Source organism: Drosophila arizonae, chromosome 5 (assembly GCF_054131065.1).
Source record: "Drosophila arizonae isolate 15081-1271.41 chromosome 5, UAZ_ARI_1.0, whole genome shotgun sequence".
Taxonomy (NCBI): domain Eukaryota; kingdom Metazoa; phylum Arthropoda; class Insecta; order Diptera; family Drosophilidae; genus Drosophila; species Drosophila arizonae.
The window spans coordinates 3404830-3421154 of NC_142925.1; the positions used below are offsets into that span (position 1 = coordinate 3404830).

General features: G+C 35.2%; 1 protein-coding gene across 1 annotated transcript; it reads right to left on the bottom strand.

The window, feature by feature from the left end:
• Positions 1 to 155: 155 nt before the first annotated feature.
• reb (rebuf) lies at positions 156 to 13676 on the bottom strand. The gene is made up of 6 exons (XM_018010712.2): positions 13204 to 13676; positions 2606 to 2745; positions 2053 to 2210; positions 1352 to 1994; positions 824 to 1223; positions 156 to 756 (listed from the first exon to the last, which is right to left on the bottom strand). The coding sequence occupies exons 2-6, from the start codon at positions 2711 to 2713 to the stop codon at positions 752 to 754; spliced, it is 1314 nt and encodes a 437-aa protein (XP_017866201.1). The 5' UTR covers positions 2714 to 2745; positions 13204 to 13676; the 3' UTR covers positions 156 to 751.
• Positions 13677 to 16325: the final 2649 nt, after the last annotated feature.

The window sequence follows — 16325 nt, forward strand, 5'->3', positions numbered from 1 at the left end:
TTATGTCAACTAACATGGCAATGTTAGACTAGCAGCTGTTAATGTTGCTGTTAGGAAGCGCGCAAAAGAATTTTTAAATTTAAAGCTATTTTTTTATACTCACTTTAGGTTTTGCCAATGTACAATATTATATTATTAAAATAAAAAATCACACATTTGAAAATATTCTTTTAATGCATAAACGTTTAAAAAAGTTTCACATACGTATGTTATATTCGAACTTATTTACATATGAAAATTTATTTACAGGAAATAAAACAATAAAAATTAATCGCCTAAAGTAGCAAAAAATTTGCCTATGACAACAAATCCTTCCTATACTTTGTTATCAAAATGTGCGCTTATATGTTCGTATATAATCCATATTTGTATATTGTAGATTCGTGTATATATGTATTTATTTGTGCACACAACTCGACTTTAGGACGTTCTCAGTCTTAAACGATTTAAAAACTATGGCAAAATTTTAATTAATTATTACAAATTGCATAATCATTAAATCTCTCATCTCCGGTGTCTAATCTATAACGCCGATTTAATTAGTTGAAGTGTTAATGGGTATTATTTTAGGCATATGCCCAAAAGTATGCTCTAATAATTATAATAGATGGCTGCATTTCGCATAATTTATGATCACAAAACTGAGCGAAATGCATTCCACTGACCAAAAATTAAAAGAATATGCTTTGACTAAATAAATTGAAATATAATGCTAGGCGATGAATAAATTAGGGCCAGTTTCATACAGCGCTCATTCTGCAAGAGATAGAGAGAATATTAGAGATGCGTTACTTTTCTACACAGGACATATCGAAGCACCTACCATGTGCGCTGATTAGACTACGTGCATCCCAGAGAGAGAGCTGCGACTGCGACAGTCGATGCTGCGGTGGATAGAGTTTGTAGGGGAAATACGAATGATGGAACGTTGCGATGGGTATGGGCGTCGTCGATTGCAGTGACTGTTGTTGTTGTTGCTGCGCAGCTAGCAGGAACTGATGATGCTGTGCCGATATCTTGCGTGTGATTTTTGGCTCCTTTTTGGGCTTGCTGGCGCACTGCTGTTTGTTCGACTTAATAAAATTGGGAATGCGTGCCAGCAGGCCGCAATAATATGGATCATCCTGCTTTTTGCGCTGTGGCGAATTCTTTTGCTGCTTCTTTTCCGTATAAACGGGGGTCAGGGAAGTCATTGAAGCCATAGATGCCACCTCGTAGTCCGGCTGAAATAGAGAATAAGATTGATAATTAGCATTTTTAATTAAAACATATCGATACTGCCAAGTGTCACGGTTTTAAGTATCCCGATAAAAACTCACAGCAGCGATAGATATACATCGATATCACTTACCTTTGGCACATAAGGACTTTCGTTGAGGAAGGCCGCGCTGAAGACGCTGCGCCTGCCCTTGCTTGAATTGCTCGAGGACTGGGATTCATCAGAGGCTGCTGGGGTAGGATAAATTAAACCCACTTGACTCTCAATCGTTGAGTACGGATCCTCATTGCTGTGTGTGAGAGGCACTCGCATGCCCAATGCGTCCAACGACTTGGGCAATGATTGCAAACGATTCTTAAGCATATCCATGGCAACCACATTGATGACCATTATCCAGAGGGGTGTATTGATTAGATTATTGTTTGACTTGACCAGCGAGACGGCCGACAGACATTGTCGTTCCAAACGGCTTCGTTCCGGATAGCTACGCGCGAATTCCCGATTAATATTATTCTGAAATTTCTTCATGTCGAACAGCCTTGAGGAGGTGCCTGCTGTGAGCGACATTTGTGGCATTTGCAGAATATCAGCTCCAACCACCGATTCCTCATTGGCCAGCGCTGTGTGATTCACATAGATGCTGCTCTTGCCATATCGTTTAATAAATATATTGCCAGTGTCGTCCATTTTGATCTTAAAGCCATCTCCTATTGATTTTTTAATGACTTTTGTCTCTGCATCTCGCATGGGATTCTCAAACCCATTCAGGCCAATTCTACGAAAAAATGGAGCAGTTAGTGTCTAGTCTGTGGAAGGCAGCTGGTACTACTTACCGTACTCCATCGAAGCCATGTTTGGAACCATTAATGGTGATCACATTGGAGCGCGCATAGGCCTTGGCCACGCGCCGATTCTTCTCGAAGACAATGATCTTGGCCCATATTTCATCATCGATTTGCTCCCACTTGGTCAGCACTTCGTTGATGTGATCCTGCAAAGATGTAAGCACAGAATTAGCATGATATGAATTTAGTAAGTATATAGATTTAGTTTGCACTATATATACTCTTGATCTACATATATTAATAGCCAAATCTATTTAATTTTGCCAGTTTGTGTCTGCTCTTATGAGCGTATAAGAGTATAAGACCTAGAGAGCTACTATGGTATAAGACTTCGATTTATCGTGCGTTCATCGATAATAATTTGAATGTTTGCGAAATGTAAATATATCGCTGTAAAGCTTTAGCTATTTGAGTATATATCGCACATTTGAAAATCTAGAGTCTACAATCTATCTAATCTAATTAAAGATTAAACAATATGGAATCGATACCTTGTGCATCAAAAATATTGCTCGTTGTACACCTCGTTTGCTTTGCTTACCCGGAACAGCTTTTCGCGATCGTGCCAGACATCTTCCTCCTGCTCCTCCTGCCCAATGGCATCCAAATTGTCCAGGGAACGCGATATAATCTTGCGGCGCGAAATCATTTTATTTAATTTTTTGTTTTGCGTGTGTGGGTCTGCAAAAGAAACGTTTTTCTTCAATTATTATTTATTTATTTATATATATAATTACAGCAGCCGCAGCCGCAGCCGCAGCAGTTGGCTATGGTTCTAGACAAGAAGAAGAAATACAAGAACAATTAAGTGCTTGTGCGAATGACTCTTTGAGCGCCATTTGTTGCATGATTAGATCTGGGCCGGCATATTAAGTTGTTGGCGTGTAAAGGCATCAAATTATTTATATGTATATATATATGTGGTGTAAAAACCTTAATCCGGCTCTAGATTATTAAGCAATCAGCCAATCAATCTGCAAGCCAATGAACTTCAACAAAAAAAGCTAAATTCGTTGCCTGCGCAGTTTGTCGCCTAAGTTTTTTGATTTTGAAACACATTTTATAGAAATGTTTGTATGTGTGAGTGTGTGTGTGTGTTTTTTTTTTTTTTTTTTTTTTTTACCAATGTCACTGCATTTAATTGTGCTTTTTATTTTGCATTTTTTCTGTAGTCAACTAAACTTGGATTGCATTTCAATTGTTTTGGTTTTTCTTTGATTTTATGGCTTTTAGGTTTTTTTACTCTTTGTGTCGCAAACCGTTTCAAAGTCAAGCTTTGTCAACGTTTTGTGACAAAATGCCAGCTACCTGTTAACCAAATCAGGTGTATTGGCGGTCATGCACGTGCTTGGCATTCAATGCGATTTATCAATATATTTTATAGAGTGTACGTATGTATCTGTATAGGTGTGTATGTCTGTGAGTGGTCAAAATATATGTCACACGCATTGAAAGTGAGTCTGAGAATTGTAACAATTGCGGCTATTGCTGCTTCTTCCTACCTTCGGCTGCCACCCAAAACGCATTGCTAAACGTTTCAACACCATTTAGAAGCTCTTATCGTGCTTCTAATGGCCCACATCAATGGGCGGCAGCTCGCTCTGCAATCCTAATGAGCAGCCACTACCTCCAGCCTCTACCAGTTGCTGCTGCTGCTGCTCCATTTGCTGTCGTCTGGTTAGGTCAAAATCGGTCAATTCCATTGAAGTCAATGCCACATTTGGCTTTCTATTTGCGTTGGCGTTCGGCTTTAATTAGCAACCAAAATCTGGCCATAAAATTGATATATGTCACGCATAAAACCCCTAAAAGCCCGTGGCTCAACTAATCAATTTCTAATTTCAACGGGTTTCTGTTTGTCTTTCAGCATTGTCTTAGAACTTCGCATACCCTAGACCTATAGATATTATAATTTTGTCACGTAATGTGTAACACTTCAAGCAGACAAAGGAGGGGGCATCATAAATTACATATCTGTCTTTAAATAGTTCTTTTTTTTTCTATAGCTATCTAAGTTTTAATCTATGCAATGAGCTTTGTCTGAAGTCGATTTAATGAAGACATACAGACATAGATTTTATAGTTTATTTTTTTGGTAGGTTTTATATTAAATTATAATTGATTTTAGAGACCATTAGAGATAGGCCTTTGTAGAGTAGATTTAATTAGTTTTCATTTTTATTTCATTTCTTCATTTCTTATTTCATCTATTGTAGTAGACAAATATGTATAAATTATGTTTTGGTATCAACAAGTTCATAAATTTGCTCAACAACTTTATAATATCGTGCGAAATACACTCACCATATACGACAATGAAGCCATTAATCAATCACTCCTGTAGAAATTTGTTAGAGTATCTCAACTTCTCGAATGTTTTATCTGTCATCTCTTGACTATTTACTTAGAACTTTTGCCAATGCTAATGACGCTTCACGCCCACTAAACAAACAGATTCGCAGACTTTCTAAATTACGCAAAGTACTAAATATATACATACGAGTCCAAAGAGCTTCCAACCGTAAAGATGAAAGATAACAGCAGAAGAGTTTTAATCAATATATTAATAGACAAATCATTCAGACTGCCCTCGTCTGTGTCTCTTAGCTTTACGACCTACAGCTATACTTCCAGCATAGTGCATCAATCTTAATATAGAATTCGTTACCTACTTAATTTTCATTCATGAGTCAACATCAGCACGCTTAACGATGATGCTGTGATCTTACAGTTATCATTCAAAAGCCAAGCCTTGAAAAACACACAGCAGAGAAGAGAGAGAGAGAGAGAGAGAGAGAGAGAGAGAGAGAGAGAGAGAGAGAGAGTTGGTAAATACCCTTTCGGTAAACCTTAAATTCAAGACTTTATTCTGTTTCATCTTCTATTTTAGAGCGCCGTGATTAACTTCTTCCAGAATGTTGCTGATTTTTATACATTTTTGTTGATATTTCTTGTATTATTTTTTTCCATCTCCTTCTCATCTGCTCATCTGTTTTATATTGTATAATATGTATACGATGAACGCATAACATTTCGTTCTTTTCACCGCTTTTGATTGTTGTTGTTGCTGTTGGCATTTGGTTTGCTAATATATTATATATAAAAGTTTTTTGTACATCGAACGTGCTGCTGATTTTTTAGCGATGATCACATGGTCCACACCAACAACCAACAACAACAGCAACACACACACACACAGACATGAAATTTAATTAGCTAGCTGGCCTTTTGGCCATCTTTTGCTTTTGGCCACATATGTTCATACAGCAATATACAAATATTTATATAGAAGTTAAGTGCATTGAAATTAAACAATTATTATACATAAATAATGTATTTAATTTAAGACAAATCATAAAAACAAACACGAGAATTAAGTAGAAATTCAAATAATTTTCGTTTCGTTTGCTTGAGCTTGGCAGCTGAGCAGGGTTAAGATAATGGGCAAAATATATATATATTTAACAAGTAATAAACGAGTCTACACGACTATATAATGCTCTATTTTTATAGAGTGTAATAAATATAATATTGAAGAGTATACGGAGTAGATAACTTCATAGCTTGAGTTGAATAGAGGCTTTGCCACGCCTCAAAACAGCTTAGTATATTGGGAGCTATAGTCTTTAGTTAAGTTAAAAACTAATCTAAATGGAAATCTAGAATATCTCAGGTCTAGAATATAGTAAGCCTTACGCTTAGCCACGCCCCAAAAAATTTGAATACCAAATAACAACTCTCTAGCTCACATGCAAGCCAAATGCTTCATATAATGAAGGTAAATGAAAGCTAATATGCTCATCTTTACACTTCGTAATCGGCGAGTCGAATTCATAAATGAAATTGATTAACAAGCGTTTTTACTGTATTTTAGTTGTTGAATGTGCATTAAGTGTTAATTGAGACGCGGCTGCCGCTAGCTGATTGATGTGCGTCACAGCTGCACTCAAGTTCGTGTCTTAAGTCTTTCGATTGTGCCTGCGTCGCTTTTCCGCATGCCAAGCCAACAACCACAACTGTTGCTGTTATTGCAATTAATTATGTAAGCTCGAAGGCCAGCGAAGGCCAAAAAAGCCAGTTGCCTTTTTTATTTATAGCACACTCACACACACACACACACACACAGACAGGCTAAACGCATTCTGAAAAAAGTATTCTTGACGTGCGTGAAACTACGTCTCGCACTTCGTCAAGGCCGTTTGGCTGACTCGTTCATTCCTGCGCAGAAGGAAGTCTTTTGCTTGACTTGGCTAAGCGGCTTACAAAAAACTGAAAAAAAAACATGCTGACTGCGCCCCACAAATTGGCATTGTTTTTGCTATAGATACCCCGTGACTGAAGTGTGAAAGTGGGGTATTTTGGCCTTAGTGGAATTTATAGCTTGATATATTGAAACTGAAGCTATAAGCCTTAACTGATCAGCTCTTCAGATATTTAAGTTACTTCTACTGGGGGCGTGGCTCAAATGGCAAATAATAGCAAATAATAATCAAGCGCGCATTATGCAGTCAGTTACGCCCGACCCTGCAATGTTCTCTATTGATACAATTCTCTAGGCTTTAATTGCTCTTTATGAATCATGAAACTAAATTGCGCAACTGCAGCTCGTTTGGCGTGTGCCACCGTTGCCATGTTGCAAGTTGCAAACGGCTCGCGCCTTTCCAAAAAAAACTAAAACGTTTGTCAACTGCTGAAGTGGCTCGAAATGTGGGCCACACGGCGGACCCACACCCAGATCCAAATGCAATAATCTGTATGACAGCTGACAACCAGCCACAAGCCACAGTCAGCCAGAGTGAGGCAGTCAGGCTGCCTTTCGGTCGAGTTCTTTGCAACCTTGAAAGTGGATACCTCGAACGACTCGCCGCACTGCCAGCAACTGGGTGAAGGGGCGTGGCAGGCAGGGGCAGCAGCTTACATGTCCGGCTATGACTCGGACTAAGAAAAAAAAACGAGTTTTTGGCCTTTTGATCTTATATTAAATTTTGTTTTTGCTTTGTTCGCGTACAAAAAAATTCTATTTGCATTGCGTTCACTTTTTTTATTATTACTTTTTATTTATTTATTTCGGTTTTTTGGTTGTCATTTAATGTGTTTCATCAATTTCATTTCACAATGAGCAAATTTAAACGCCAAAAGCAGCTGATTAAATGAAAACAATTGAGCTAATTAGCTAGTATATATGCTAAGTGCATCTGGCAGTTACTTTATGGGCGAGGGTGGTATGAGCAAGTTTTGGAAAATATCTATCTATATTTATAAATAATTTAAATTTGTTATAAGTACTACTATAGTTATCCATAATTGTTTTTTTTTTTTTATTAAGTCTATGCGCATTACTAATTTTAATGCTATTGTTATTTTTTATTATGGTGCATTTTCACATACTAAAAGCATAAATAAATAAACAATAAATAAATAAAGAAATAATGTTAATACAAAAACTACATAAGAAATATAAATAAAAGTAATATAAATTTATATAAAATCAGTATAGGAATTTATACAAAAAAAAAAAAAAAAAAGAAGATAATTAAAAAATTAACAATAATAAAAAAAATTAAAATAAAATAAAATAAAAAAAAAATAATAAAAAAAAAATACAAATGTATATAAAAATTATTATTAAAATATAATAAACAAAACCATTATACCCTGATTTCCCATTGAAAATGGAACAAAAATATATACAAAACGGATCTGTTCTGTTTATATTTTCTTTGTCACCTTTACTTTCAGTCTATAAAAACTTCATACCACCCTCAAATAAACATTTAAATATTATATTTCACTCCACATTCAGTTCTCAAACATTGACTTGAGTTTTAATTGAATTTTCCGCATTATATATGCCGTCAATGATTTCTCATTATATAGCTGCTTGTGCTATATTAAGTCTTTGTTTATATGCCACGAGTTGAATATGTATATGTATGCATCTGTTACTATATGGCATAATCTGATTGTATATATACATATACATATATATATATATTTATTTTTTATGCACATCTTCTCCCGCTATATAGACTATAAAATAATTGTCTTTTTTTTTCGTGTCGTCTGCCTTGCACAATAGTTGCGGGCGGGTGTCTCTGCTTAATGTTATTGTTTGCAACCCAACTATAACAAACAATGACAGCGACAACAATAACAACAGCAACAGCAACAGCAACAGCAACTACAGCAACTGTGGTTATTTTTAATTTTATGAGTTGGCACTTTTGTTTTCTCTCTCTCTCTCTTTGCTTGTTTCATGTGAGCATCACTTGCAATTAGATCTGCAGTATGTGGCATCATTTGCTGTTGCTGCTGCATAAAAAAGCGGGGCAGCAACATCATAAAAAAAATGGAGTGAAATACACACAGCAAGGGGTGTTGTACTTAAGTATAGTTAAGTTATAGTTGCGCTTCTTTTTTATTTTTATTTATTTTGTTTTGGTTTATTATCTGTGAATGGAGCTCACTCAGCACGTGCATGTGTCAAAATAATGTGGCAGCAACAAGTAGCGAGTTTTCTGATTGTGGCTCAAGTTTAGCAGGGCAACAACAACTGTGTTAGGTCATTTACTGTATCATATTGTTGTATATATACACACTATTATCTAAGAGATAAAATGGATGATTAGAGTAAAAATCTAGCGCATTTTGTATATGAAAATAGCTCTTGAAATATTTTCAGTTTAACAAAAGCGCAAACGTTAAATTTGTTATACATAAATACATATATACGCGAATATACATACATAAATATATTATAATATTATAATATACATAAATAAGTTCTTCTTAAGCTTATCTATTATGCATAATATACAATACTGAGCTTTTGAATATTAGAAACTCAAACTGCAAAACTTGATTTGAATCGTAAATTGAACAACTTTTTAGACAGGCCTCAAACCAATTTATAAATATAAATTATACAAATTTTGGTTTGGATGACTGGTTCGAGATAGAAGAAGATTTTATTAGAGTAGTTGGAGTATATTGAGATACTTATATATATATAAATAGAAATATATATATATAATAAAATAATATACAAAATAAAATATAACGATATTAATGCAAAAATAATTAAAAAATTAAAATTTAGAAAAAATAATATTAACAAAAAATATATTACTAGATTTTAAATATATTTTTAAATTTTTTTTTCTTTTTTTTTTTTAATTATTTTTGCATTAATATATTCTATAAGTTTGGTTTTTATAAATATATACGACTAATATGTTTTAATGGAATTTATATAAATTTGCTTTCCTTATAATTGACCACCAGAATACATTTCAGCAATACAAAATTTTTATTTTTTTTCAACAATGACTAACTAATTCTTTAATTAGCTTTTGCTTCAAAATGATTTAATTAATTTTTGCTTCTTTATTAATATAAGAAATTATATTTATATATATAAATAATATATATTCATACATATCTATACAGTTCATGTAAGAGTTTTTTTTATCAACATTCAAGTCGAGCTTTGATTAGCTATTGTTCGACTAGTTTCATTAATTTTTTTTCGTCTCCAAATCGACAAACAAATTTCGTCAATCAAATTTCAACTTCCTTAAACCAAAAACTAAGCAGAGTTTTACTTTTACATATGTCTTTTTTTTTATATATACAAGATTTTCCCAGTTGAGCTACATTTTCAAAAGGTTTTCAGGTCAATTCTAGTCTTAGGTTGTGTGTGTGTGTGTGTGGAAGCTGCAACAATTTATTTTTTATTATCTTTAAGATTGTTGATGATGAGCTGCCGTTGGAGCTGCCGCAGCTGGAGTCTGTTGCACTCTGCTCTGGTACAATGCGGCGTATGCGCAACATTTGCTCTGTCACTTGATGCGCATGTCGCTCATTACATCATCAGCAACAGCAGCAACAGCAGCAGCAACAGCAGCAGCAGCAGTAGCTGAGTTGAGGCTGCTTCAGCAGTGACAAGTGCTGCCTGCCCGTGTTTGTCGGCAAAAACTGTTTTTCTTTCTATTCATCTTCATCTTCATCTTCATCATCATCATCATCTTCTTCTTCTTCTGCTTTTTATCGCATTCATGCAAGGGGGAAAATATTGCGGTTGAAAATCGGCCGCGCTGCATGGCACGAAATTATAAATTCCAATTTTCACTTGCCAGCGCAGGCCTTTCATAATCTCAATACATATACATCTCTATATATATATATATATTTATTTGTCTATCGACTGCTTGCATTTTCGTTGAGAATTCTCACAAAAATAATATTCATATTTCGCATTTGGTATTTCGTGCCAGGAAGGCGCCAAAGAGAAAAGACACAAAATTACACAGCGCTTTCGTGAGACTTCAACTTCCGCTTTTGTTATATATTTTTTTGTTTTTTGATTATTTTTATGCTTATTTGTTATTTGTTATTGAGTGATTATACACACACACACACAAAATACACAGAGATACAGAGATACACTCCTATATCTTCATTCATATACATATATAAATTTATATAGTCTCTTTGGCATTGTTTCAAAAAATTACTTGCAAAATTTGCGTGGGCCTTGGCTAAGAATAGCCAAGCGACAAGTGTTAAGTCCATAAAAATCAACAAAGCTAGACTGATTGACAGTGTCTGACTAGAAGATACCCAGAAACTATGCAAAGTCCGATTCAGATGAAGTTGGAGTTGCAAATGTCGAGTACTCAATGCATACGATGTACTTTAGTGGAATCTATATACGGATTTAGATAACCTGTGAAGTATGTTTAGCCCAAAGAAGATTGGCTCTTATCGATGTTATGGTAAGAACGGAGGCTAACTGTAGTTCCGCATGCTAGAGATCAGATTAACGAGATTAAACTGTTTAGCCGTTAAACTAGCTAGATCAACTGTCTAGTTTATTAGCTCTTAATATATTTAATGAAAATCGATTAAGTTATCGATAGTATCAAGTAAACTTGAGTTGAGCTCTCTCATTTCTAGCTACAATAATAGCTAGTTTATATCTTTAGCTTTTACGATAAATTCCTTTATTATCTAGTTCTTTTACTAAATAATTAGAGAATTTCCTGAACATTAGTTATCGATTGAAATTTGAGATATTTCATGATTTTATCTCAGAGTTAGTATTGGGCTATTACGTGTCAGTTTTGTTATATGAATATTATAGTTCTCATGGGTAATCGATAAAGTTATCGATAACTTGAAGTCAGTATAAACTGCACCTGCTAGCCTATGCTGCTCTCTAGATAGATAGCTATATATATATTTTAGATATATATTTTTAATGGCACACTTGCTTTGTTCCTTCCTTATTACAAACACTCCAATAAAATGCATATGAACTTGTTCAACCATTCTCAAGGGCAGCCCAAAAACACTATAAAGCTCGCCATCGGGCCTCAAGAACAATGCAGATATCTGCTTAAAGTTTGGTTAATGTTTGCGCAGTCTTTGTTAATTAAACGTGTCTTGCTTTCAAACTTTTGACAGCAGCTTAGTCACTCAGTCGGCCAGCCGCAGAGTCAGTCAGTCGCTCACGCAGTCAATCAGTCAGCCAATCAATTTGGCTATGTTAATTTGGCATATATACCTGCTCCAGCATGTACTTGATGAATGTGTGATTCATAGTTCAATTGCTGCTCTGCCAACTTTTCACGCTCTTACATGGAGCCAACAAATTACATCATAATGTCAGACAGACAGACAGACAGACAGATAGCGACAGCATCATTAAAACTTATGGCAAACAACAAATAACTATACAAACAATTTAATAAATAATAAATATATATAATAATAACAATAACAATAAACAGCCCCGGCAGCAATTGAAGTCTTTGTGAGTTACGCTTAATTGAAGTTCATTAAATTTCAGTTTGAAACTGAAATCGAAATTGAATTTGAAATTGAGCTGGTCACACAATCAAGTTTCTAATTAAATATGATTGAGCTATATGCTGTATGGGCTTAATTAAAGGCGTATAAGTAGTGATTGTCAAATTCTAAGCAAATTATTAACAATAGACGCATATCAACTCAGGGACGACTTGGAAACTCAAACTCATTTCGATAAGCCTTAACTTGTGATTCATTAGGGTTTAAAATACGCAGATTAAGAAGCTTAAGAACTGGGTCGCATGCAAATTAGCCAAGTTATACATATACAAATATATATCTATAACAATATATTGCAGTTTCGCTCAGTTTCACATAGAATCTGTAGTCGGCTTTCTCGCCAAAGTCAAAGCGTAGGCCAAAGACCCCAAAACTTTGGGCAACACGATAAACATCTGTCACAGGTAGAAAGAAAAGAAACAAGCGACACTATGATATGGCCTTACGTATATATATATATACGTATATATATATATATATATCGCTGCAGCTTACATCGTGTTTCGGCTGTCAAGGCAAAATCTCAACTGATATTTTTTTTTCTTGGTTTTATAAAAATGTGAAATTATATTAATGTAAAAATGTTAATCTGGGCGTAAATTAAGCGCACGCAGTTCATGTTAAAAAACTTCGAACGGGTTTTCTTGCTTAACTGAAGGTTGTCGGTCAACAGCAACAACCACAGCAACAACAACTGTACCACTGTGCATTGTATATGTTATGCATTATTATGTTTATTAAATTGCGTTGGCTTAGTTTCTATTTCATGCCTAAGAACCTTTTGTTGCGACTGCACAGCCTAAACAAAAGACTCAAGCAACGAACTTGATTTTGTAATTTACATGCCTACAATGCCCAACAGTTGTTGTTGCTGCCGTTGCTGTTCTATTCAGCTTGCTCAGTTTTTATTTCACATTCACGGACAACATTCAGCCATTGAGTGGCCTTTGTCGTTTAGCACATCACACACAGCCCAACACATATGCACTCTTAAAAGCAAAAGACCAGACATCCATACATATTTATAAGCCACACTCAAACACTAATTAAATAACAACAACAACAACAGTACAGTATTATTATTATATTTTTTTTGTAAATTATTGCACAATTTAGCTGCCAATCAAATTGCTGGACGCTGGACGTGCTGTGCTTTTAATTAGCAAAGAATGACAAATTGTAGCTAAATGTCAAGGTTATATTCTAAACTGCAGTTGCCTCTTTATATATATATGTATATATCAAATCGATTTCAGTTCCACTTACCCCTTGCTTTGTGCAATGCGGCGTATGCGTAATGCTTAAATATCCAAGCCGCGTCTCAAGTTATCCAAAGCAGTTATGCGACAACTGTTAAATCAGCTTGTGTCCACGCCCACAATCATTCAACAATTTTATTATCTTAGCTGTTTCTGTGTATTTTTATTGAAATGTAATTTTATTTATTAACTTGTTTAATATCTATTGTGGGCTTTTGTATATTTATTTTTGCTTAGCACGCTGGGTCTATTTATTTATTTTAATTTTGTGATTTTTTTTTCCTTTTTTGAATTTTTCTATATTTTTCTAAATTTGCACAACACTCGTCGTTGATTTGGTAAAACGATTTCGCGATTGCTGCTGTGTCTCTCTGTTAGTATTTTTTGTTGTTTAGTATTTTTAGCTTTGTTGGGAAGCGCGCGCTAGAACCGTTCGCCCCAAGCTGCGTAATTCGACTGGCCAAGTAACGGTGCGGCCTGGCCACAAGACAGCGCCAAAAAATTACAAGCAAAAAAATTCACACACACGCAGAGGCGTCCAAAAACCAACAACAACACATAAAGCAACGCCGCCAAAAAGACGAGCCGCAACGAATCACTGAACCGAAGCATCGCGAGCGCATAGCCGAAGCTATGCTCAGACTCGACTTGCCAGTTAGCCAGCCAGAGCCGAACGCCAGGCGTCGCTGCAACTGCAGACTTTACGTGCGAAGCCGCGTGTAGAGCAGAGCTAGAGCCGAAAGCCAAGCTTAGGCCTGTTGCCTTGCCAGTAGCTCGCCAGCTGTTAGCAGCGTAGGTTGTGTTGCTGCTTGCGGCAAAGCCCGAATTTTAATTGCAGCGTGACGCACGCTCAATTCAACAGTTTTCGAGCAATTTATGCTAATGCTTTGCCAACACATACACACGCCCCCAACAACAACAACAATAAAGAACACCTTAATTTAACATAAATAATTCACAGCTTGTTCAATTGGCCCCGTAATTTGTATAAATTCTTGCTGCTCGCTTCATTTTTATTTTTGGGCGTGTGAATTACTCTTTGAATCATATTCAGCTACAGTTTGCGGATGTGCCGCTGATATATAGATTTCAGTTGCTGTTACTGTTTCTGTTTCTGTTTCTATTTCGATTGCGGGGTATTTCCCGGTCTGTCTAGAAATCCACTTAAGACTGCTGTATTTGGCAGCAGTTTTCTGCCTGTCTTTGTTTCTACTTTTATTTTTCTGTTTTTTTTTTTTTTTTTTTTTTTTTTTTTTAGATTAACTCAACGAGCGACATAATTCAGCTCGCTTTTCGTACGCTTATGGCAAATTGTCTTATATGGCATAGAGCTAAATGCAATTTATTTGCTCAACTATGCAAAAAACTAAAAGAGACGAGGAAGAAAAAAAAAAACGTTTTACTTATGCTTAAATTGAATGCATGATTCATTTGGTCAGTGGGTGTGGCAATTGCCACAATTGTGGGCAATTTTTCTAATTTCCAGTTCAGGTAGCCCGAAAGAAATTAAAATGCAAGAGTGTCGCAAGATCTCGCCTTTAAAGTTGAGCGCGTTGGCAAATTATATAAGCATAAAATTCTCTTTCATTTGACTGCAGCAATATTAAAATGAATTAAGATCTTCCTCTTCTTCGTCTCGGTCTTCTTCTTTTTATCGATTCAAGCAAATAAAAAATAAAAACGTTATGTTTATAATAATAAAAAAAAGCAGAAGATAATATCAATTTGCAATTCAATGGGAATAGCAACAGAAATGGCAAGAATATGATAAGTATATAACATTTCTATGGCTATTATAGTTTTTGATTCAGATTACCTGTTCTATACCCTGTAATTGAGAATGTTTTGAATGGAGTTTGCTTGAAATCTTTGTGATAGTATTGAATTTTGGTATTCCAGTACGTCTAGAGCATCACGCTAGTCACCCAGTTTATCCCATTGTGCTCAGACTAGTTCTCCCGAAATCTAGTTTCTTTTCAGCTGGCGCATATATTTAGCATATTTCTGAGCTTGAACTTAACACATATATTTGGCAGACAAATTGAATAAAATGTTATAAATCAACAAAAGTTCTAGTTACTTAGCAGCTTCTATAGAAGTAAATGCTAATTCGTCTCGCGAGATGTAGTTCACACACTCAGATAGAAATTTCTTATATATATATATATATATATATATAAGATATAGCTATCTCTATGTAGATCCGCTTTTGTAACTGTCATTGTGTGTGTGAGCAAATGGCTTTGGAATGCTGTTACCTGTTGCTTTAAATAGAACTTTTCGAAATTTTTGTTTCAAGTGATCGGCTGTCATAATCAATGTTCATGGATATTCAATCATAGGAAAACATCTATATACATATATACATATATATCTGAGCTATGTGGTAATAATTGCTTAAGAATAATAAACAAATAGTCAGGCGAGGGGGGTTTGTGGAGTAACGGGCTTTGGCTAGGGCGTTTGTTGAACTGCTCATGTTGTAAGCCAATATAATATTAACTGTTGCTGTTGCTGTTGCTGCTGCTGCTGCTGCTGTGTTATTATTATTAACTTGTTTTGTTTTTGGCTTTTCAATTAAAAAATGGTAACAACAACAGTTTAGGTGAATGGTTAACACTGAAAAAATAATGTGAACAAAATCTTTTGCTTTGCGGCTCGTTTTGCATGGGTATTATACGGCCATAAGATTCGGGCCATGCTAAGTGGGGCCCCGTTGTTTTAATAATCATTACAAATTGCTTTGGCAGTCCCAAAACAACAACAGCAACAACAACAATAATAATAACAACAACAAGAAGTTGGGTACAACGAACGACCTTGCTACACAAGCAGCTCGATAAACATGTAGACAAGAGCAATAGAGAGAGACGGAGAGAGAGAGAGAGAGAGAGCGCAATAGAGACAGCGCATGAGACAGCAATATAGCATAAAATTTGCGACAGTCAAAAACAAACCACGTTAAATAGAAATAAAAAAAAAGTTAAAAATAAAAAGATTTCATAAAATTACAAGCCAAAAAACTGCTTGGGAAATCGACGCAAATGAAAAACGAAAACAAAAAGCGAAAAGCCAAAAAACCAAAGACCCGAAACCCAAATACAAGTTTCAGAAAAATGTCAACAAGAG

Bases quoted from the DNA above. Each gene is read 5' to 3' on its own strand.
- reb (XM_018010712.2), bottom strand. From the start codon at position 2,713: ATGATTTCGCGCCGCAAGATTATATCGCGTTCCCTGGACAATTTGGAT. The intron at 1,995-2,052 runs GTAAGTAGTACC...ATTTTTTCGTAG, and splicing joins CATGGCTTCGATGGAGTACG to AATTGGCCTGAATGGGTTTG. The intron at 1,224-1,351 runs GTAAGTGATATC...TCTCTATTTCAG, and splicing joins AAAGTCCTTATGTGCCAAAG to CCGGACTACGAGGTGGCATC.